Source organism: Leopardus geoffroyi, chromosome A2, assembly GCF_018350155.1.
Source record: "Leopardus geoffroyi isolate Oge1 chromosome A2, O.geoffroyi_Oge1_pat1.0, whole genome shotgun sequence".
NCBI classification, from domain to species: Eukaryota; Metazoa; Chordata; class Mammalia; order Carnivora; family Felidae; genus Leopardus; species Leopardus geoffroyi.
Window position 1 is genome coordinate 12,580,092 of NC_059331.1, and position 21,987 is coordinate 12,602,078.

Below are 21,987 nucleotides of genomic sequence, written 5' to 3' on the forward strand. Positions count from 1 at the left end.
TTACCCTGGACGACGTAGTAAACCGTCCTGGCCACCGAGGCCTGCCGCACTGGGCACACAGCGTTTCCTCTCGGTGCAGGTGCTGAATGACACCTGGGTCTCCTTCCCCTCCTGGTCAGAGGACTCCACCTTCGTCAGTTCCAAGAAGACCCCCTACGAGGAGCAGCTGCACCGCTGTGAGGACGAGCGTTTCGAGGTGTGTGTGCTGGCACCCCGGGGCCCTGGGTCCTGGCCGGGGTCAGGGAGGCGCGGGGTGGCGCCTGCCTCCCCAGCTCCGCTTTAGTCTGTCCTCCTCCCTCTCCACCCTGGGAGGCGTCGTGATCCTCCCCACCCTCCTTCCAAGTAGCAGGGATTCCAGCGCTTTCCAGCAGGGGGCAGCACCTGAAAGTGTCCTTTTTCGGCCCTGTCGGCCTTCCTGCCAGTTAGGAAATGGTACCGTTCCTTTTCATTTTAAATACGTGCTTATTTGAATTTAATTAATTAACTCTAATTTTTTTCATTGAAATGCTTGTTGAGATCGTTGTGTATTTTTTTTTTTTATTTTAAAAAAAATTTTTTTTTCAACGTTTTATTTATTTTTGGGACAGAGAGAGAGACAGAGCATGAACGGGGGAGGGGCAGAGAGAGAGGGAGACACAGAATTGGAAACAGGCTCCAGGCTCTGAGCCATGAGCCCAGAGCCCGACGCGGGGCTCGAACTCACGGACCGCGAGATCGTGACCTGGCTGAAGTCGGACGCTTAACCGACTGCGCCACCCAGGCGCCCCATAGATCGTTGTGTATTTACGTGCAGCAAGCAATCCGGGTACCCTCCTCCCAGTGGTCGCCGCTTGTAAAATCTCTGGCACAGCGTCACAGCCAGGAGGTTGACACTGGCACACCCGGAGGCCTCATTCCCATCCCCACCGTTGAACTTGTATTTGTGTGTGTGCACACGCGTATGTGGGCACGTGTGTTTAGCTCCGGGTGGGGGTCTCCCCCGTGGAGGTTCCCGTATTCCCCGCCACCGCTGAGATACTCCGCCACTCCCCCACCGCCACGATCTGTCGCGCTGCTCTTTATGGCCCTACCCGCCTCCTTCCCCCACCCTGTGCTTGACCCCTGGCAACCACTGACCTGTCTTCCAGCTCTGGCACTTTTTCCTAAGGGGAGTCACCCAGGGTGTGACCTTTGGGGACTGGCTCCCCATCAGCACGTGTCCCGGAGAGTCATGCGGGGGGCTGCGTACGCAGCGAGTCCTTCCTTTTTATTGCCTGTGATGCCCCTGAAGGGGGTCAGCCTGGGAACTGTTTCCCTCTTCTCATGGGTCCACCCGTGTTCTAGCCGCGGGATGTTCACGCGGTGGTAAGAGGCCCACGAGTCCTGTTCCGTGAGCACCTGGCTCTCACCATTGCCGGGGTCGCGCCCCAGCCACGTGACCCGCTGTGCGTGCTCCGGGCCCCTGGAGCTGCGTCAGCGCTGCCGCTTCCTGGTTTTCGTCATCCTCCCTCAGAGACGTGGAGGTTTATTAGTTCTGTCCGAGCATCGCTTCTGTTGACCCACGCCTGTCCCTGGGGCCCTGCTGCGCTGCCCCCCACACCCTCGACAGCCCACCCCTGCCTTCCTTTCCATAGTTAGATGTCGTCCTGGAGACCAACCTGGCTACGATCCGTGTGTTGGAAAGTGTGCAGAAGAAGCTTTCCCGGATGGCGCCTGAGGACCAGGAGAAGTTCCGGCTGGATGACTGTCTGGGGGGCACGTCGGAGGTGATCCAGCGCCGTGCCATCCACCGTATTTATGGCGACAAGGCTCCAGAGATCATCGAGAGCCTCAAGAAGAACCCTGTCACTGCTGTCCCTGTCGTCCTGAAAAGGTGCCCTCCCGATTCTGGCTGTCCCGCCTGCTACAAGCAGGTTCCCTGGAGCCCATTAGTGCTCTTTGTCCCCGGTGTGATTGGGGAGGGGGCGGGGCCAGGCTGGCTTACTGTGGTTTCCAGCCTTTTCTTCATTTCCCCGTTCTACTCTTGAGAGAAAAGCACAACTGGGAATAATTGTGTCCTTCTAGAACTTTCCACCATGCACATAATCATCAAAATGAGAAAAGGAGCTATTTTTTTTTTTTTTTTTTTTTTAATTTTTTTTTTCAACGTTTATTTATTTTTGGGACAGAGAGAGACAGAGCATGAACGGGGGAGGGGCAGAGAGAGAGGGAGACACAGAATCGGAAACAGGCTCCAGGCTCTGAACCATCAGCCCAGAGCCTGACGCGGGGCTCAAACTCACGGGCCGCGAGATCGTGACCTGGCTGAAGTCGGACGCTTAACCGACTGCGCCACCCAGGCGCCCCGAAAAGGAGCTATTTTAAAGCACAAATAGGATTGTCCTATGGCAGGGCTTGCCTTTTACAGAGTAGTACATTTTGGAAAACTTTCTGAGCTGGTGAACAGGTATTAATTAAATGGCTGCCCTTGGCCAGATGCTGTGCTCAGCCCTGGGGTTGCAGAGCTGAGCGAGGCTGACAGAGCCCCTTCTCTTGGGGCTTGCAGTCAAGCAAGAGAGCCCAGTAGTTAACCTAGCAACTACCCAGAGTGTGGTCAGGGCCATGGGCCAGGACAGGGAGGAGGTGCTGGGGCAGCGATATTTCAAAAACCATAAAAGCAGCCACATTGCTTCTACAGAGCCCATGCTCCCCACCTTCCTCTTTTCTTCAGCACAGAACCCACTGCCCAGGCCAGGGGCTGGCTGTCCCGAGTTAGGAACGCACCCGGCTGGATCTGTGGGTGGCTGCCAGGCTGCCCGCGCAGGGGTGACGGGTGGGTGCCCCTGGTTGTCCCCATGCTGAGCTCCTCTGACCCCACAGGCTGAAGGCCAAGGAGGAGGAGTGGCGGGAGGCCCAGCAGGGCTTCAACAAGATCTGGCGGGAGCAGTACGAGAAGGCATATCTCAAGTCCCTGGACCATCAGGCCGTGAACTTCAAACAGAACGACACCAAGGCCCTCCGCTCCAAGAGCTTGCTCAATGAGATCGAGAGTGTCTACGACGAGGTGAGGCCCTCCGCCCAGGTCTGAGCCAGCAAGTGGTCCTGGCCCTCCGCTCCCGGCCCTCCCGGTCTCAGGCAGGCGGCTGGGTCTCGGTGCCTCTGTTTCCCCAGCGTCACCCTGGCTTTGTAGGGCTGGAATGGATGCTTCTGTGGCACTCAGCCTAGAGCTAGTCCAGGGGGAGGATTGTAGCGGTTCTGCCGTTGCTGGCAAAGGGCTCTCCCCTCCCCTCCTTCCCTCCCCTCCCCTCCTTCCCTCCCCTCCCCTCCTTCCCTCCCCTCCCCTCCTTCCCTCCCCTCCCCTCCTTCCCTCCCCTCCCCTCCTCCCCTCCTTCCCTCCCCTCCCCTCCTTCCCTCCCCTCCCCTCCCCTCCTTCCCTCCCCTCCCCTCCTTCCCTCCCCTTCCCTCCTTCCTTACCCACTGGGCCTTGCTCGACCTTCCTTCAGGCAAATGATAACAGCGGCTTTCCTTTCTCTGCTGCCAGCTGTGTGCCAGGCACAGGTAGACCCTAAGAAGGAACGTTCCATCGAACTCGTACAGACTTTATGATGCAGTACCATTATCTTCCTGGTCTCAGCAGTGAGGAAACTGAGGCACGAGAGGTGGCCACTTGCCAAAGCCAGCCACAGGAGTCCAGGCCCTAGGCCTCCGCCTCTGGCCGCTGCCCTGTGCCTTTTTGCCAGCTTTGGTACATTCAAGCTCATGGGGCCTGCACCACAGAACTGAGGCAGGGCTGAGCTCCAGGCTTTGAGGATTGAGGCATCAAAAAACCCCGTGCAGGGAGTGAGTGACTTGGCGAGAGCCTGTGATCGAAGCCCCTCCTGTCCTGCCTGCCTCCCCTGGGCCACCCTTGGCCCTGTAGGGCCCACCTGCAGGTCATCTGGTCTCCTTGCTCTGATCCTCGAGTGGGTCCTTAAGGCCTGAGAACACCACCACCCCCCCCCCACCCCCCGCCCCAGCAGGGCCCACGGTTCATCATCACAATGAGAATTGACGAGGTGACATGTGAGACGAACTTCTGTCACCGTAGAGTTCCTTCGCTCTTTCCCTGGGGGCTGAGGGAAAAGGAGCCCCGCGCTCTGTGTGGGACCCGAGGTTGGCCCACCAGCCTGGCAGGCTCCGCATGCCGCAGGCCCTTCGTGTGTAGGGAGGTCGGCCCCTCGCTGCATTGTGGCTTAGTAGAGACCAGTTCTGTATTCCACACGTGGAGCTTGCGCTGAGAAAAGGAGTTAAAAAGATTTTCCAGGGCATCTGGGGCACAGATGCGAGAGGGACTCCAAAAGCAGCAGGAGGAAGGAGGTCACATCAGAGCCGGGAGACGGGCTGAGTGTCCGCACCACCCGTGTGCCAGCTCCCAGGACTCCCGCCAGCACGGAGGGACACTAAGCTCTCCTTAGTGTCACTAAGGGAGCCTGACCTCTGGTGGGCACATGGGGCGCCCACCCCAGAAAGCCACGGTCCTGGCCCTACCCATTTTCTGTTGGTCACTTGCTCTGCGGTGGTTCAGGGAGCCCCTTCAGTGCTACACGCTGGACTGCTCACCCAGAGGTGACGATCCGTGCTCACTTTTTCCTTTTTTTTAATTTTTTTATTTTTTAACATCTTTATTTATTTTTGAGAGCGAGTGGGCGTGTGCGCCTGTGGGGGAGGGGCAGAGAGAGAGAGGGAGACACAGAATCCGAAGCAGGTTCCGGGCTCTGAGCTGTCAGCACAGATCCCAGTGTGGGGCTTGAACCCATGAATCTCGCAATCATGACCTGAGCTGGAGTCGGATGCTTAACTGACTGAGCCACTCAAGCCACCCCCAGGCTCACTTTTTCTGAGAGCCTGGGTTCATCAGCCTTGGGGCTGGGGCTGGGTGCTGCCCAGGAGAGCACATCGTTGGAGGCTGACATCAGCAGGCAGCTCGAGGCAGTCTGGACAAAGTGTGACCGTCTTCAGGTTTGCAGGAAGAAAAGTCGTTAGCTGGATAAAGACTGAGGGAAGGAATGAGCCCAGGGCTTTGGTTTTCCAGGTCAAAAGAGCAGAGGGGCACGTTCAAAGGTCCTGCGCACAGCAGGAGCTCAGCACCCCTGAGGCAACGAAAGAGGCTGGGGGGGGGGGGGTACCATAGGACCACGTGCCAGGGATGGGGGTCCTGTCATGAGCAGTGCAGCAAGGCCCAGAGTGATGTGACAGGACTGACCGCACTCTTATAGGTCAAGTCACTCTGGACCCAGAGAGGACAGTGGTTGGAGCGGGCTGCTGAACGGGACGGGGCAGGCAGGAGGTGTGGGCCGCACCCAGACCAGAGCGTGATGCCGTTAGAGCCCTGTGGCCCCGGGTGCCCCGTCTCAGACACCCCAGCTGGTCACTTCCTGCCTGATGGCCCCCTTGTGCCCCAGCACCAGGAGCAGCACTCGGAGGGCCGTAGCGCCCCCTCCAGCGAGCCGCACCTCATCTTCGTGTACGAGGACAGGCAGATCCTCGAGGACGCCGCCGCCCTCATCAGCTACTACGTGAAGCGGCAGCCGGCCATCCAGAAGGAGGACCAGGGCACCATCCACCAGCTGGTGCACCAGTTCGTGCCCAGCCTCTTCTTCTCCCAGCAGCTGGACCTGGGGGCGTCCGAGGACTCCGCCGACGAGGGCCGGGGCAGCCCCCAGGGGCAGGGCACGGAGCCCGGTGACCGGAAGAAGCCGGCGCCCGGGCCGCAGAGCGGTCCCCCGGAGGAGAAGGGGGCCGCGGGCGAGGCGCCCGCCACCGAGCAGGCGCCCCAGCGGCACAAGCCTCCGGACGACGTGTACAGCCTCTTCTTCGCCAACAACAACTGGTACTTCTTCCTGCGCCTGCACCAGACCCTGTGCTCCCGGCTGCTCAAGATCTACCGCCAGGCGCAGAAGCAGCTGCTGGAGTATCGGACGGAGAAGGAGAGGGAGAAGGCGCTGTGTGAGGGCCGCCGGGAGAAGGGCAACGACCCCGCCATGGAGCTGCGGCTGAAGCAGCCAAGTAAGCTGCGGGGCCCCTGGGGTGGCATGCGGGTGCTGGCGGCCACCGGCCAGGCCGGGGGCGGGGCGGGGCGCCAGGCGGCCAGTCGGACGCATCCCGGCACCTTGGGCCGGTGTGAGGGAGCCGGTGGCCGGAGGCGAGGGCCCCACGCATGTCTGGCCCCCGGTGACCGCGGCCCCCGCGCCCTCAGGCGAGGTGGAGCTGGAGGAGTACTACCCCGCCTTCCTGGACATGGTGCGGAGCCTGCTGGAGGGCAGCATCGACCCCACGCAGTACGAGGACACTCTGCGCGAGATGTTCACCATCCACGCCTACGTGGGCTTCACCATGGACAAGCTGGTGCAGAGCATCGCCAGGCAGGTGAGCGGGCGCGGGCAGGCGGCGACAGGGACGGTGCGGCCCCTCCTGGAGAGTCTGCACGGTCAGCCCCAAGGCAGCAGCACCTCTCCTTTGTAGCTTCAGCGGAGTGGAATTCACGGAACACAAAATGCAGTTCAGTGGCATTCAGTGCGCTCACCGTGTCGTGCGGCCACCGCGTGCCCCTCCCCCGGTCCCTGCGACCGCCAGTCTGCCTTCTGTCCCTGCGGATCTGCCTGTTCTGGGCGTTTCGCGTAAATGGAATCCCACGCTGTGGCCTTTTGTGTCTGGCTTCTCTCAAACTCCGTATGGTGTTTTCCAGGTTCAGCCACGTTGTGATGTGTGTCATTGCTTCGCTCCCCCGTGTGGCTGCCTCCCGTCGTGTGGATGGACCATACTCGTCCGTCCACGCATCTGGGGGTGGCCACTTTGCTCGTTGCCACCTTTTGGCGATTGTGAACAGTGCTGTGAACACGGGTGTACAAGGATTCGTTTGACTCCTTGGTGACAGATCTTTTTTGTTTGTTTGTTTATTTTTGAGAGAGAGACAGAGCGTGAGGGGGGAGGGACAGAGAGAGAGGGAGACAGAATCCGAAGCAGTCTCCGGGCTCCGAGCTGTCAGCGCAGAGCCCGACATGGGGCTTGAACTCACGGACCGTGAGATCATGACCTGAGCTGAAGTTGGACACTCAACCAACTGAGCCCCCTGGGCGCCCGACAGACCCTTCTTAAAGGTAATTTGGCAACACGTAAAGAACCATAGGCCAGGGACACCGGCGGGGGCGGAGGCAGCCAGTTAAGTGTCCCACCCTTGGTATCGGCTCAGGTCATGATCTCATGGTTTGTGGGTTTGAACCTGCCTGGGATTCTCTCTCTCTCCCTCTCTCTGCCCCTCTCCTGCTCACTCTTCCTCTCTCTCAAAATAAATAAACTCTAAAAAAATCAGTTAATTTAAAAAAAGAATTGTAGCCCACTTCTGGAGGGAGAATATCAGGGACGTGTATTAGCATCGCTTATAAGAGCAAAAGTCACCCAGAGCTGAGTGTCACCAAGAGAGAACAGTCATGCTACTAATATACACAGCAATACCCCAGATGAGTCAGATGTGGTCTTGGGACGCTAGTCCTGCTCAGTTACACCAGAACAGTTGTCGTTCATCCTGACTTTGTTTCCTATTTATCGAGTAAGGCTGTTTGCTGTAAAGCCGCAGAGAAGCGGAGGAAAGTAGCGTCCCAGCTCTCCTGCCCAGATACAGTTGCTAGAAACGGCATTTCTTTTCCCGCCAAAGTAGAACACACACAGAAGCGTGCCCAGATCCCACGCGTGCGGCTCAGTGGGTGGTCACGAACAGCCCCAGCACTGCCTCCTTTCAGCGCCCCCCACCTGCAGGCACCCACGCCCCTGGTTTTGAGCTTTGTGTCTGTGTGCATCTGGCCACACCCCGCCAATGTGATTCTGTGAGATTCCTCGGCCGAGATGCCTGAGCTCCCTTCCGCCTCTGCCTGGGAAGGACGGTGGGAATGAGCCCCTGTTTAGACCCTTGAAGTTGCCATCCGTTCATTTCCACCACTCCCCCCGGCCTGGGGTGGGGCACAGGCAGGCTTCCCGGGGTGCACTGAGCCCTTCCTGGGGCTCAGGATCGGTGGCCTCTCCACCCTCACGGGCCAAACGGTGGTGACTGTTGTGGCTTATGTTAATTTCCCTGAAGGTCCGTGGGGTGGGGCCTTTGCGTCCCTCTGTGGCCGTGCAGACGTCCTGGCTTGAGGGCCCTGTCTGTGCCGTTTGGCCCTTCCCCATGGAGCCCACCTTTCCCCCACTGATGAGCGGGGGGCTTTGCGTCTTCTAGGTGGCTGCTGGGACGCATCACCACAGACACCCGTGCTCTGAGACCCTAACTAACCCTTTTGGTTTTGGCCACCTCCCCGTTTCCCTCTGTGTGCCGGGCTGGGTCTTTGTCCTTTCCTGGCTCGCTCTCTCTGGTCGTGACCTCTGTAGACGCGTGTAGAGGAAGCAAGCACCCAGGGCCCCGTGCACAGCTCCGGGCAACAGGGATGCCAGGGATGTTACAGGGCTGGGTGCGCGTCCCCCGGCTGAGTGTCCCGCCTGCCCCCGGCGGGCCACAGCTCTGGGGACAGTAGCCTTGACTTTAGCACCTAGAGGTTGGACCAAACCAGATACTCTGATTAATGTTTGTTTGTTTAATTATCCTTTCCACAAACGTCTCCTGTGGAACTCCTCTCCATTTTCGTTACCAGCAGCCAACGTTCACTGGGAACTTGTCACGTGACAGGCATCGTGTGAGACTTCCGTGCGTCCACACGGTGTCTTTATTCAACAAAGCAGCATGTGGGGAAGACTCCCAAACCCCGAGCCTGTAGCAGCCTGTCCGGACCGCAGCTGGTGCCCTGAGGCCCCGGCTCACCTGCGCGGTCCGACCTGCCGCCCGGCCGCGTCCCTTACCCACCTTCTCCTAAACCTCAAGGTTTCAAGTGTGTTTATAGCGGTTGAAAGAACTAATTGTGTTTATAGCAGAACGCTCAGGGAGACGTGACTTGCCACTGTGGCACCTTTAATGACCGTCCCCACTCTGGCACCTTTTCTTCTGTGTTTTTTTTCTGTGTGTTTCTTGTGCCCCGGCAGGGCTCGTGGGTCTGGGCCGGGCTGCCCCTGGCCTTCACGCCCAACCTCGTGCGCTTTGCCGGCGTCCTCTCCGGGTGAGGCGGGGGCTGGGGTTCCAGCCGCACCCCTCCCCGCTCCTGGGGGCACGTGCGCCGGGCACCCACTGGCTCTCCCTCCCTGCCAGCTGCACCACCTCGTGAGTGACGACGTCTGTCTGAAGGTGGTGGAGCTCTACCTGAACGAGAAGAAGCGGGGCGCCGCGGGGGGGAACCTGTCTTCCCGCTGTGTCCGTGCCTCCAGGGAGACCAGCTACCAGTGGAAGGCCGAACGGTGCATGGCTGACGAGAACTGCTTCAAGGTGAGGGGCTCAGGCGAGGCTGGGGCCGCGAGGAGGGCACCCGCAGCGGGGGAGGACGGGCCGCGTCGCTGCGGCCCGAGAGCCGGGCTGGGCCTGGGCCCTCACTCGGCCGCCCGCCTGCCTGATCCCACACGCTTCTCCTGTATCGGCCCCTGGAGGCTGGGGAAGGCCGTCACTGATGACCTCGCAGGCCTCGTTCTGGGGTCTTCCGTGGCGTCGGGCTATTCACCCTCCTTCTTCCCCAGGTCATGTTCCTGCAGCGCACAGGGCAGGTGGTCATGACCATCGAGCTTCTGGACACCGAGGAGGCCCAGACGGAGGACCCCGTGGAGGTCCAGGTAAGAGCCGTGGCCCCGTGCTCTGCGCCTTGTACACGCCGCGCCCCCACCCCCACCCCCCACGAGCCCTGTGCACACGCTGGCCGAGCACAGGCTGCGGAAGGCCCACCCGGAGAAGCCCCACCATGCGGCCTGGACGCTGTCCTTGGAAGCCTCGGAGGGGAAGGTGACTGCACACGTGCCATCAGGAGCCAGTCCTCCCCCGAAACCCTGCTCCTGACTCTTCCACCTGCTGCAAATACCGTGGCATTTACCCCTTGGGCCCGCGGCCCACATGCTTGCTCAGACCCCGTGGCGTGTGACCCTTCACTCCCAAGCACGAGGGTCGGAGAGCTGGATCCCGGTCCCCGACCCCAGGAGAGATCCCCGGGCCCACACTCTGAGTGCACGTGGTGCCTCCTTCACCAGCACCACGGCCGGCGGTGGGGGGGGAAGCATCCTCACAGCACCCCGCCCTGCACGCTTCAGGCCTCCCGCAGGGTGGGGGCTGCACACCCGGCCCCTTCCGGAAGTTGCCTCCAGAAAGCCTGAGTCCGGAGGAGCCTCTGGCTCTCACAGGGTGGGAGCAGATAAAGGGTCACTGGGACACTGCAGGCCGTGCCCACCCCCGACCTGTGGCCCCTGCTCACCCCCTTGCCCTGCTGCTCGTGTCTTGATGTCGTTCCTGCTCCCCAGACCCCCCTGTCCTCTGCGTGAGGGCCCCGTTACCCATGTGAGCTTGCCACGTGACGGATACAGCAGGGATGTTACCCGGCAGGGATTTACCACGTAAGCACGAGATGCCACGAGCGTCTAACTCCTGGCTCTACACGAGTGCTTTATCCACGGCTGCCGTCTGGCGCTTTCCGTCACGCGTCAGGCTCCCCGGGAGCTGCCATCCTCCTAAAGCTTTGCGGGGAGAACGAAGTCCCTGAGCGCCCCTGAGCTCCGGGTGTCGGTGACACAGGTCTGTGCCTCCGGTGACACGGGCCCGCCTCCCTCTCCCCGCAGCACCTGGCTCGGTACGTGGAGCAGTACGTGGGGACCGAGGGGGCGTCCAGCTCGCCCACCGAGGGCTTCCTCCTGAAGCCCGTGTTCCTGCAGAGGTGAGAGGCCCTCCGGACACGGTTCCCTCCCGCCGCCGTCGGCACCAGGGCCCGACCGGCTTTTACTTTTCACCGCACGGAAGGGTTCGGGGGGCGGGGGGCGGGGGTGGCTTTCGTCGCTTCAGTTTGCCTCCGACTCCGGGGAGGTCGGCGTCTCCCGATGCCTGCGGGTCGTGAGGGGCTCCCAGCCTGCGCGTCCTCCTCTCGCCTCCAGGAACCTCAAGAAGTTCCGCAGGTGGCAGTGTGAGCAGGTGCGCGCCCTGCGCGGCGAGGCCAAGACCTCCTGGAAGCGGCTGGTCGGGGTGGAGAGCGCCTGCAACGTGGACTGCCGCTTCAAGCTCAGCACCCACAAGATGATGTTCATCGTCAACTCCGAGGACTACATGTACCGCCGCGGGACGCTCTGCCGGGCCAAGCAGGTGCCCCCTCCGCCCCCGCCCACGGCCGGGGAACCTGGGGCGCGGCCCGTGGCCGTCCGGGGGGTGCCGGGGCCCCCGAGACCCGGCCCGCGGCTGACCGCCCTCCCCGCCCCCTCGCGCAGGTGCAGCCCCTGGTTCTGCTGCGGCACCACCGGCACTTCGAGGAGTGGCACGGCCGCTGGCTGGAGGACAACGTGACGGTGGAGGCGGCCGGCCTGGTGCAGGACTGGCTGATGGGCGAGGAGGACGAGGACATGGTGCCCTGCAAGACGCTGTGTGAGACGGCGCACGTGCACGGCCTGCCCGTGACCCGCTACCGAGTGCAGTACAGCCGCCGCCCCGCCTCCCCCTGACTCGCTGCGTGGGCGGCCGTGACCCGCGGCTTGGCGCGGCCACTCCCTCGGCCCGGGTGTCCCTCGGGGGCACTCTGATGAACGACCTGAGGGGGCCGAGCGTCCCTCAGCCTTGCTGCTACAGGCCACGAGCTCCGGAGAAGGGCGGGGTTGTGCTAGCTCGTGGCCCCGAGCTGCCGTCCCTCTGGCTCCCCTGCTTCCTTTGGGCCCGTTCTGTGCCAAACCCGAACCCTTCCTGCACCCGAACTCTGGGGGCTCAGTCCCTGCTGGAAGGGAGAAGATCGACACGCCGGCCAGGGAGCAAGCGATTGCGCTGATGCACCTGCTGGGCCGCCTTCCATCACACGTGCCAAATCCCCAGGCGGGGGGGCACCTCCGGTCCTTTGTCCCTACGGTGTCTGGGAGAGTCAGCGATGAACCATGCCGGGCGTGTTGGCGGGGGGAGGGAGTCAGCGTTCAGGAGACCCCAGCATCGAAGGAGTTGGGCCTGGGCGGACCTGCTTGAAAAGCATGTCCTTCCTGAATGGTTCTGAGAACTTCTGGAAACTCCCTAAGCTGGGCCATGCCTGCATCTGATAGTTTGGGCACGGGCTCAGCCCGGCTGAGGCTTTGGGTCCTTGGTCACTCTGAGACCAGGAAGAGCCCTTTCAGCCAAACCGTTGAGATCCTGCTTTGACGTCAAGATGCGGAGTGGGCAGGCGGCACCAGAACTGTCTGGAAGAATGCACTCTGGAAAAAATGAGACTCCAAACCCTGTGTTGTCCTGGTGGCCACACTGCGGGCTCTTGAGGGGAGGGGCTCAGCCTGCAACTCCCGCCAGGCTCACGTGGCCCCACACCTGGGGTGCGGTCCTGTACCTAGGGTGGCCCTTCTAGAAATATATATATGCACACACGTATTTATTCATAAGCTCTCTTAGTGGTTGTAACTTCTGCAGTCAGCCGCGTCCCACCGTTTCTTGGGCAGTAGAGCCCTCCTCGTGGAATTCTGCAGTTGTGCCCTTAACGCTGCCGCCCTACCTGCGGCCACCTCCGGGAGAGGGTGTGGGCGCGAGGGGCTGAGGCAGCCGTCCTGCAGAGGCGTCCAACGCCTTCTGTGCCGCGAATGCCGAGCGGTTCGGGCTGGGGACCAGCTCTTTAAGATCCTTGCACCGTGAGGAGCCCTGGCCGGGCTCCCGGCACCATCAGAGTGAGATCAACCAACGGGGGCCCGGAACTGTCTCCTTGCGGCCTCGTTTCTGCCCGGCGGCAGCCCTCACCCCCTAAAACTGCGCTGTGCCAAATCCGCCGTTCTGGGAAGTGGAGATGTGTTTCTAGAAGTTTCTAGAAGTTACCTGTGGAACTCAAGGTTTGCAAAGCCTTTGACTCGGGGCCTGGGCGAGTCCAAGGCCGGTGTGTCTGCCCAGGGTCTCCCAGCCCGTGTTTGCTCGAGTGTGCCAGGCACTTTGTCCACATCCTTGTTTTTTGTAAGAAGGGAACTTTCGGAATTCCTGAACCAGACCCTCTCGGCAGCCATCCTCCCCGGGAGCCCGCGGCCCCTTCCGTGCCTCCGCGTGGGCCTGGGGTGCGGGCCAGACCCCACCGAGCCCCACCCTGCATGCTTCTAGGGAGCGTCTCTTCTGTTTTTGAAGAATTTCTCTTCTGGGGCTTGTACTTCCTTTGCAGCTGTTTTGAATGTAGTTTTCCTTTTCTATTTATTTGCACATTAAAGTTAAATATTAAATATTGACCTAAATCTGTGAGACGCCCTCAGTCATTTCTTGTCAGCGAAGCCACAGGGGGCGTCTGCACCTGCGCTCCAGTGGTTCCCAAACACCAAGTGCGGAACCCTCCCCGACACCGCCTCCGCAGGAAGGTCCTGATCCCCGCCCCGAGGGTGTCTCCCCACCCTGAGTTTTCTGGAACGTTCGTTCCCAACTCAGTTTTCGTAGTCAGTAGAAAGGAGAGGTGTTGCCTTCAGCGTGGTGCGGGGGAAACCTAATTTAAAGACAGTGGTGTTCGCGCTGAGTTTCCTCCACCCGCCCAGCAAGCCAGCGAGGGGTGTTTCCCCTCCCCTCCCCCTCAGTGCCCACCGCCAGGCCTCACCTCTCAGTTCCGAGCTAAGTCCGCGCTGCCCACCTGACCAGTCCTCTCCCAGGTAGTGTCCCCAGCCTCCCCGAGTGGCCGTTGGTACCTTCCAGGGGCCCCCTCTGCCCATGGGTACCCCCCACACACATCACCCCTGGTGCTGCACGACTCCCCCTCCAGAGAGCCAGGGCTCCCGGGGAGTTGGGTGAGCGAGGCTTGTTACTGTCCCAGATTCCTCCTGCCTCGAGCCCAGGATCCAGGGCCCTCTGTGCCCACAGACCGGCCATCCGGTCAGAAGCTCTGGGAGGGGTGTCCTGACGGGGGGGGGGGCGGTAGGTCCTGGGGTGCAAGCCGTGGCAGCTTCCGGGCCGGGCACCCGGCCCCAGGAGTGGGAGGGGCCTCTGGCTGTGATCAGGCTCCCAAAGGAGAAACAAGAGAGGGTCTTCTGCTGGCCCCGTTGGGAAGGGGGCACGACCCGTGCTGATGTGGACAGACCTGACCCTGTGGACACCTACCTAGCCTGCAGCCTGGTGGGGCCCTGGACAGGGAACCAGCCCACCGTGCCCGGACTCCTCACCCACGGAAGGACCTGTTATTCCAAGCCACTGTGTCCACAGCAGCTGGTTATGCCACAGTAAGGAACAGCCAGCCCTGTGTCCTAACCACCCTGCACCCTCTCCCTAAATCCTTCACGTCTAGGGAGTGCTCGTAGGCTGCCATCCCTTCCTCAGCGTCGTGGAGGGAGCAGTGGTGGAAGGAAGCAGGCGTGTGATGCTTGGGGGGGGGTGGGCGGGGGTCCAGTGGGGCCTCGTGAACATTTCTTCTCTTATTCTGTCATTAATGAGGTGTTTGTCTCACTGGCTATTTTGCAAGGTCTAAGCAGCACTCTACCCCTGACGTCCCGGCCGAGAAGGAGGCCGATTGTTCTGAAAAGCAAGTTGCTTTTCAGGTGGCCACCCACCTGCCTCCAAAGCACAACATAAAGAAATCACAATCTTACGAAGATGGTCCCCCGAGAAGCGTTGTATTGGGGGGACCCGAGGCATCTCTTAACTGGTCAGGAGATGCACTGACCTCCAGCTTCCACTAGAGACCGTGAGCCCGGCCAGGACAGGCTCTGGGGGCTCCTGGGGGTCCAGGAAGGGCTGGAGGCTGAAGAAATCCAGGACCAGCTGCTGACTCGGATCTGACTGCTTTTTTCCCCCCACCATTTTAAATCAGTTTTTCATTGTATTAAAATACGACAAAGGTTAGCCATGGTACGTGTCCAGCTGAGGGGCTTTGGGCCACCAGCCCCACCACCCATCTCCAGGACCCTTCGTCTTCCAAAATGGAACTCTGTCCCCATTAACCACTGGCTCCCCGTCCTCCTCCCCCAGCCCCTGGCACCCACCCTCCTACTTCCTGTCTCTATGAATCTGACCACTCGAGGGACCTCCTATCAGTGGGATCACGCAGTATTTATGCTTTCGTGCCTGGCTTATCTCACTCGGCATGAGTGACAGTGTCCTCGAGGTCCACCCCCATGGTAGCATAGCTTGGGTCAGATTTTCCTTCCTTTTTCAAGCTGCTGTTCCGCCTTTTTAAAAATGTTTTTCCCCTGTCAGCGCTGAGCCCGCTTCAGATCCTCTGTCCGCCCCCCCCCCCCCGCTTTCTCTGCCCCTCCCCCACTCGTGCACACTCTCAAAAATGAACATTGTTCAAAAATGTTTTTATGGAAAGGGACAGAGGGTAAAGAAGATTCCACCAGTACAAAAAAAGCACAAGGGGGAAAGTCGGCACCCAAATCCTTCTCCCCAAAGGCAGCTGCCCCCAGCCCCGCCCCCCAACCCCACCCAGGAAGTGCCTCGCCGTGGCAGGTGGTCCTGCAGCTTCTGTGTCGGGGGGGGGGGGGGGTGGGGGGATCTGCCCCCTTCTGCTGGCACCGGGTTTTTCCCGTGATGGGCCTCCCCGCCTCCGTGCTGCTGGGAATACCCCATAAGGCCACTCACTTCCTGCACATGTGTGCCTGCCTTCAATGTCCAGACATAGTCAAACCTCCCCCCTTGGGGGCTCAGCCCTGCCCCAGAGTCGCCCAGCTGCCAGCCCCCAGCCTCCCCCCATACGGGCTCGCTGCTCTGCTCCTGCAGGGCCACTGGGGGTCCTCGTCCGGGTTTCCCTGCGCCCTGAGAGTGACACGGGTCATGAGTTGCCAAGAGACGTAGGCATGGGGCTGAATTTGTCACTGGTACCGGTGGGAAAAGCTTGGAAATGGAAGAGACTCCTGGCTGAGACCCTGTCCCAGGGGGAACTCTCCAGGCCTCGGTCCCCCGCCCCCCACCCCGGGCTGAGGGCAGGGACCTCAGCATCTCACCCTCAGCTGCACTGACTCTGTCCAGGACTGCTCAGTCACTTCCTGGTTGGTCCCTGCGACCTCAAGTGTGTGGCTAGATTAAGGCTCGCCACACCAGAACACGGCCACATCGCACGCACTCCTTCTCCCGCTCCTAGTTCGTTTCGTCTCCCTTGACCCCCACCGCCCCTCAAGGTCCCCCTGCTCTCAGACTGCACCCCCCTGCCGCCACCGTGGCCCGACCCTGACCACACAGGTCAAGAACCCCCAGCGCGGAGCTCCCCAGGGCACGATGGTCGAGGCCTCTCCCTAGAGGGACATCTGGGGGGGGGGGGTTGTGTGTTGAAGAGAGGACTACCCTCCCCTCTGAGCCCCTCTGAGTGCCTTCATCTGCACAGTGGGCCCCCATCTCAGTGCAGGGACGTGGAGGGGCCAGAGCGGGATGGGGGTGGCTGGGGGGGCCCTGTCTCCTGGGCTGGCCCGGCCACCACTCCCAGGCTCAGATATGGCCACGAGCATCCTCAGGGGCCCCGGGCTGAAGGTGGAGCCAGGACGGGAGCAGAAGGGGCTTCGAGAGCCAGGGATGGGCACCTCCCAGAAGCAGGCACCCCAGGGTAGCACGTGGTCAGCATCGTGGGCCCAGGCTGAGGACCAAGACCCCCTCAGACACCCTCAGCAGACCCCAGACTCACAGAGTGCCTTCCCCTCTCCGCACCTCACTTGGTGCCTGCCCGCCCAGGGGACAGTGCAGGGGTGTGAGTGAGGCAGCAAACAAGCAGGGCAGCCCCCACCGAGGACCTGGGGTGCTTGGAGGAGAGGAGAATCACTCACCTGCTCCGACCTCTGAGCTGGGGAGGCAGGGCTCTGGGCCAGCCAGCCACAGACAGGAGGTGAGGGGTGGGGGGTGGGGGGGGGCTTCGGGAAGGGCCAAGAGCCCTCAACTGGGGATGCGACCCAGAGGGCCGTTGTGGGAATGGTGGCTGCAGACGTGACTAGATGGCGGGAAGCGGCCACTTGGCCCACAGAGGCTTTCGGGGCCCAACGGGTGCTGAGGGGGCGGGGACTGCAGCCAGGAGCCTCCTCCCCCGTCCCGCCGGCCCAGCACCTGGACCCCATGAGGCACCTGTGTGTCACTGAGTGACCCCAGCCACCGGGACTCCTCGGGCCACACCGGGAGCCTGCCATGGGCTTGTGGGGGCAGGGGCTGGTTTATCTCACCAGGCCCTGTCCACTCCTCCACTGGCACTCAGGAAGCTGGGGGTGGGGGTCCAGCCGGGCAGGAAGCCCGAGCTCAGCCGGCCGCAGCCCAGAGCAGCCGGTGTCGTCTCGGAGCATGTGCCTACTTCTGCTGCTGTGGCCCCTGGTGCTGGGGTTCAGCCTGGAAAATGGCACTCAGACCCACCTCACTTACGACGAGTTGGGGAGCACGGAGGGAGGTGATGGTGAGTGACCGTGGGCCCCGTCTTGGGACCGGGGGCAGGCCTAGAGTCGATGAGGGGGAAATAGGTGGCGGGGGGATGGAGAGGGGCCTCCAGCCCAGCCCTGGGCCCACACGGGGCCGGGGCCGTCTGTGTCCAGCTCTGACCCACCGAGCTGGGGGCTCCTGAGAGCCGGGGCCTGGACTCCGGCCCCCTCGGGAGCCGCACCACCGGCCGGGCGGTGGGGAGTGGGGGTGGCGGTTAGACTCAACGCCTCTCATCCCCTTCCCCCCCCAGCCGACACACCGGGGCTCCCGACCGGGCCCCGGGAGGGGACCCCTCTCCCGCCCAAACTGCGCAGCTTCCCCGGCCGGCCCTGGGCCAACAGCAGCGACAAGGTGGAGGTCTCGGCCGGCTCTCAGGCGCTGCTGCTGGGCTGGGTGCCCACGAGGCTGGTGCCCGCGCTCTACGGGCTGACTCTGCTGGTCGGGCTCCCCGCCAACGGCCTGGCGTTGTGGGTGCTGGCCACACGGGTGCCGCGGCTGCCCTCCACCGTGCTGCTGATGAACCTGGCGGTCGCCGACCTCCTGCTGGCCTTCACGCTGCCCCTGCGCGTCGCCTACCACCTGCGGGACCAGCACTGGCCCTTCGGCGAGGCCGCCTGCCGCCTGAGCACGGCCGGGCTGTACGGCCACATGTACGGCTCCGTGCTCCTGCTGGCCGCCATCAGCCTGGACCGCTACCTTGGCGTGGTGCACCCGCTCCGGGCCCTCACCCTGCGGGGCTGGCGCCTGGCCACCGGGCTCTGCGCCGTGGCCTGGCTGGCGGCCTTCGCCATGGCGCTGCCCCTGGCGCTGCAGCAGCAGACCTTCCGCCTGCCGCACTCGGACCGCGTGCTGTGCCACGACGTGCTGCCCGTGGGCGCTCAGGCCTCCTACTGGCGGCCCGTCTTCATCTGCCTGGCCGTGCTCGGCTGCTTCCTGCCTGTGCTGGCCATGCTGCTGAGCTACGGGGCCACGCTGTGCACGCTGGCGGCCGGCGGCCGGCGCTACAGGCCCGCGCGGAGGCTGACGGCGCTGGTGCTGGCCTCGGCCGTGGCCTTCTTCGTGCCCAGCAACGCGCTGCTGCTGTTGCACTACTCGGACCCCGGCCCGGACGCCTGGGGGAACCTGTATGCCGCCTACGTGCCCAGCCTGGCGCTCAGCACCCTCAACAGCTGCGTGGACCCCTTCGTCTACTACTACGTGTCTGCCGAGTTCAGGGACAAGGTGCGGGAGGGGCTGCTCTGCTGGGCTCCAGGCGCCTCGACGGCCTCCAGGGAGGGGGGCACCCCGGGCACTGGCACCCGGTCCACCTCGCTCGTGTGATGGCCCCTTGGAAGGTGGGTCAGATGGAGGGGGGGGGGGGCGGCACGGGGTCGAACCGGGGCCCCTCCCGGTTCACATGCACCGGGAACCTCTGAAGGTGAGCTTGTTTGGAAATAGTCATCTGGTGGGCCTGGTGTCCTTGCAAGAAGGGGACGGGGTGGGGGGGGTGCCTGGGTGGCTCGGTCGGCTGAGCGGCCGACTCGATTTTGGCTCAGGTCATGATCCCCGGGTCACGGGATGGAGCCCTGCGTCAGGCTCTACGCTGAGTGTGTCACCTGCTCAAGATCCTCTCTTTCTCTCTCTCTCCCTCTGCCCTTCTCCCCCACTCGTACTTGCTCTCTCTCAAATAAATCAAAATAAAAAATGAAAATAAATAGAAGAGGGAAAAGATACACACAGGGAAGAAGGCCATACAACCACGAGGACAGACACTGGGGGGACGTAGCCACAGCCAAGGAGCCCCACGACCGACAGAGGCCACAGAGGCCGGGACAACAGCCTGAGTCACTCTCCCGTGGAGCCCCCAAAAGAAGCCAACCCTGGCCATGCCCGCCATCTCAAACTTCTGGCCTCCGGAACCGTCAGAGAATAAAGTTCTACCGTTTTAAGTCACCTGTTTTGTGGTATTTGGCTACAGCAACCCCAGGAAACGAATACAGGGGTTTAATGAATATTCCCAGGCCCAGCCAGCCCCCCCCCCCCACCTTGTCCAAGGTGGGGCCGAGGAGGCAAGGCCAATGCTGTCCTGCACCTGCTGCGGGACCCCCCCCCCCACCCCCCGCCAGGAGGCTGGTGGGCCATCCTCCTTCCTAAAAGCCCCGGGTCGAGCTCTGGCACGGGCTCCAGGATTTGGGGCTGGGGTCTCCTGAATAATCACCATGGAGGCCCCCACTCCACTCCTCAGGATCCACAGGACTCAAGTCTCCTACTGTCGCTGCCAGATGGCGCCCCTTCCCTTTACCCCAAGGTACCCCTTCTTGGTGCTAATGTGCCCCACGACTCCAGGATCAGATGCGCAGGTGACTGGAAGGTGGATAGTGTGGGCCTGGGAGGTGAGGGCTGTAGCCCTGCGACCCCCCACCCCCACCCCCAGCTGTTTGCCCCGGGCCTAAGCCGTTCTGAACAGACTTAGAGGAGGGCACCACATGGGGAAGGACGGCCATTGCCTCCCAGAGAGCACCACGGGGCACTGCGTCTGGGGGTAAGCAAGCTCCCCAAGGCAGAGGGAAGTGGAGGCCAAACCGGGGCTCCCCACCGGGGCCCATATTGTCTCTGGTCTGGGGAAGAATGAGCCAGCGGGCAGGCAGCCCCAGGACACATTCACGTGCACAGGACCTGGGGAAGTGTAAGATTAGTGAAGCACATCCACGTCAATAGCCTGGTTGATGACGTAGGAGTTTTCCAATATGTTGCCGCTGCGGAAGGGTACCTGGGACCTCTCTACACTGGTAGAATGTCTTAGAAATGCACAGGAATCTACCATTAGGTTGGGGGGCAGGCGTCTGAAACGTTCCTCGCCCATCCTGCTCTGAAAGGCTGGGCCCGTCGACTAGGGAACTAGGGAGCTGGAGCTCCAGTCCTCAGTGCTGCCCCCCGGTGGCCAAAGCCTGTGACTCTGGAAATGAGCTTTTATTACACCAGCTGCCTCCACCGGGAAAGGGGCCCGGGGCCCAGGAACCGTCCCTTGTAGGCTGGGAGTGGGAGGAACGGGCAGGGGAAGTGGCCGGTGCTGCAAGACGGGGACCCACTGGCCAGGCAGCACCCTCAGGGTCTCTGTGCTGTCCCTGGGGGGGGTCAGAGATGAGCAGCGTGGGCTGAAATAAATACCACCACAAGGGGGTGGGGAGACAGTGCGCAGGAGGAAACAGAGACAAGGCGTCCCCTGCGGGTTACAAAGAGGAATCTGATGACAGCTGGGAGGGTCCCCCAGGGAAGGCAGGTCTGGTCGTGGAGCTGGGAGAGGGCAGTCCCCATGATCAGGAGTCCGGGCGTGGGGGGAGTAGGCGGTGGTGAGGCCCCGAGATGAGAAGTCGACCTAGCCCTGGAGGCAGGAAGCTGCAGGTGCCTGGGTCAGAGCCATTGGCTTGCCCTCAGGGGCTGGCAGGCCGTCAAGACAGAACATTCAGGGACCCCTGGGGTGAGACAGGGGGTGTGTGTGGGGACTGTAACAGTTATGGGACCATTTGGGGTCTAGGTCCAGGGGCTCAGCGGCCCAGGTGCCCCAAAGGGGGCCACAGCTTTGCGATTTCGGAGAAAGGCGGACTGTTTCACTTCGAAGTTGGTGATGAGGAGATGGGTGTTTTTTGTGTCCCTGATTTGGGCTAAATGTCATCGTGTCTCCTCCGACACAGGCCTTTGGCCACAGGTCCTTCCGAGGAGCGTCTCCTCTGGGGGAGCGTGAGCTGCTCTGGCCTGAGGAGGGGGGGGTGCCCAGCCCCAGGTGCAGCTGAGGAGGTGGGGGGGATCAAGGCCGACCCTCCGGTTGAGGGAGGGCTGGGGGGGGGGGAGGCCCGTCATCCATGGAGGCAGGTCTCTGTGTTCTGTTTATCAGGTTCATTCGGAGGCTGGGGTCACCTGGGGTGGGGTCCGCCAGCCCACCAGAGAGTCACGGGAGCTCTCCCATCAGTGGCCCCCTTCCAGCGACCGGACAGTGATAGCACGCAGCCAGATCAAGTCCTCCTGCTCAGAGCGTCAGGAAGAGAAGCCACTCTGACTGCGGAGAGAAAAAGACAAAGACACCGTGGGCTGCCAGGTCCCCTTGGCGGAACCTGCCTCCACGTCACGGCTCAGCCTGGCCGCTTCTGCCCACTGGGGCAGGTGCATCGTCCCTAGAGAGGGGTTGGGGGGCCCCTGGTCTGGCCCGGCCCCTCAGGACCCTGTCCACCCCCACCGGGTCACGGTGATGGGACAGGTTGTTCACTCCCGCTACACGCAGCAACGTGGGCGGATGGCAAGGGAACTCTGCTGAGTGAGAAAAGCCAACCTCAACAGGATTCCATTTACACAGCATCCCTGAAACGACAGACTACAGACAGGGGCCAGGTGGGCGTCACTATGAAAGGAAAGCTGCTCTGTATCGACTATGGGGGTGATGACACAAACCTATGTGCGGGGAAATAGCACAGGCTCAATTACCAAAGCGGTGACTTATGAACACAGGAGGTATGGACGTCAATCTCCTGGTATGACACTGTCTTCAGACTCATCTGCTGGATGTCACAGCAGGCGGGACTGGGTGAAGGGCACCTGAGAGGTCTCTGTGTTATCTCTGA

General features: G+C 62.0%; 3 protein-coding genes across 12 annotated transcripts in view; 2 read left to right on the forward strand and 1 right to left on the reverse strand.

Moving 5' to 3' along the window:
• The window catches only part of SIN3B (SIN3 transcription regulator family member B), a 38,045-nt gene extending 24,776 nt beyond the window's left edge, over nucleotides 1-13,269 (forward strand). For 2 of the 3 annotated variants that reach the window (XM_045492448.1, XM_045492447.1), the window contains 10 exons: nucleotides 80-196; nucleotides 1,614-1,852; nucleotides 2,839-3,022; nucleotides 5,400-6,003; nucleotides 6,194-6,363; nucleotides 9,164-9,337; nucleotides 9,583-9,675; nucleotides 10,666-10,760; nucleotides 10,975-11,179; nucleotides 11,302-13,269. In XM_045492448.1, the coding sequence (XP_045348404.1) occupies nucleotides 80-196; nucleotides 1,614-1,852; nucleotides 2,839-3,022; nucleotides 5,400-6,003; nucleotides 6,194-6,363; nucleotides 9,164-9,337; nucleotides 9,583-9,675; nucleotides 10,666-10,760; nucleotides 10,975-11,179; nucleotides 11,302-11,532 (2,112 nt within the window). In that variant the 3' untranslated portion in view covers nucleotides 11,533-13,269. Of the gene's footprint in view, nucleotides 1-79; nucleotides 197-1,613; nucleotides 1,853-2,838; nucleotides 3,023-5,399; nucleotides 6,004-6,193; nucleotides 6,364-6,682; nucleotides 6,957-9,163; nucleotides 9,338-9,582; nucleotides 9,676-10,665; nucleotides 10,761-10,974; nucleotides 11,180-11,301 lie in introns of those variants that run through there. The other variant, XM_045492449.1, reaches the window with a different exon arrangement.
• A 3,771-nt stretch (nucleotides 13,270-17,040) lies between these two features.
• On the forward strand, nucleotides 17,041-19,327 carry F2RL3 (F2R like thrombin or trypsin receptor 3). 2 transcript variants are annotated; one of them, XM_045492458.1, is made up of 3 exons: nucleotides 17,041-17,372; nucleotides 17,646-18,616; nucleotides 19,093-19,327. In XM_045492458.1, exons 1-3 carry the CDS (start codon nucleotides 17,114-17,116, stop codon nucleotides 19,216-19,218), a joined length of 1,356 nt encoding a protein of 451 aa, XP_045348414.1. In that variant the 5' UTR covers nucleotides 17,041-17,113; the 3' UTR covers nucleotides 19,219-19,327. The 2 variants fall into 2 exon arrangements, with proteins under 2 accessions (XP_045348414.1, XP_045348415.1); XM_045492459.1 differs by having other exon boundaries at nucleotides 17,646-18,729; nucleotides 19,093-19,183.
• A 1,002-nt stretch (nucleotides 19,328-20,329) lies between these two features.
• CPAMD8 (C3 and PZP like alpha-2-macroglobulin domain containing 8) overlaps nucleotides 20,330-21,987 on the reverse strand; it is an 83,555-nt gene continuing 81,897 nt past the window's right edge. For 5 of the 7 annotated variants that reach the window (XM_045492451.1, XM_045492457.1, XM_045492454.1 and 2 more), the window contains 2 exons: nucleotides 21,818-21,983; nucleotides 20,330-21,428 (listed from right to left, as the gene is read on the reverse strand). In XM_045492451.1, coding sequence (XP_045348407.1) covers nucleotides 21,932-21,983 — 52 coding nt within the window. In that variant the 3' untranslated portion in view covers nucleotides 20,330-21,428; nucleotides 21,818-21,931. The remainder of the gene's footprint in view (nucleotides 21,429-21,817; nucleotides 21,984-21,987) is intronic. The other 2 variants (XM_045492455.1, XM_045492452.1) reach the window with 1 other exon arrangement.

What these genes read in the sequence shown, in the direction of transcription:
- F2RL3 (XM_045492458.1), top strand. Translation starts at nt 17,114, where the DNA reads ATGGGCTTGTGGGGGCAGGGGCTGGTTTATCTCACCAGGCCCTGTCCA. An exon ending in GAGCACGGAGGGAGGTGATG is followed by an intron (nt 17,373 to 17,645) that starts GTGAGTGACCGT and finishes TTCCCCCCCCAG; the next exon opens with CCGACACACCGGGGCTCCCG. An exon ending in CTGCCGAGTTCAGGGACAAG is followed by an intron (nt 18,617 to 19,092) that starts GTGCGGGAGGGG and finishes GAAAATAAATAG; the next exon opens with AAGAGGGAAAAGATACACAC.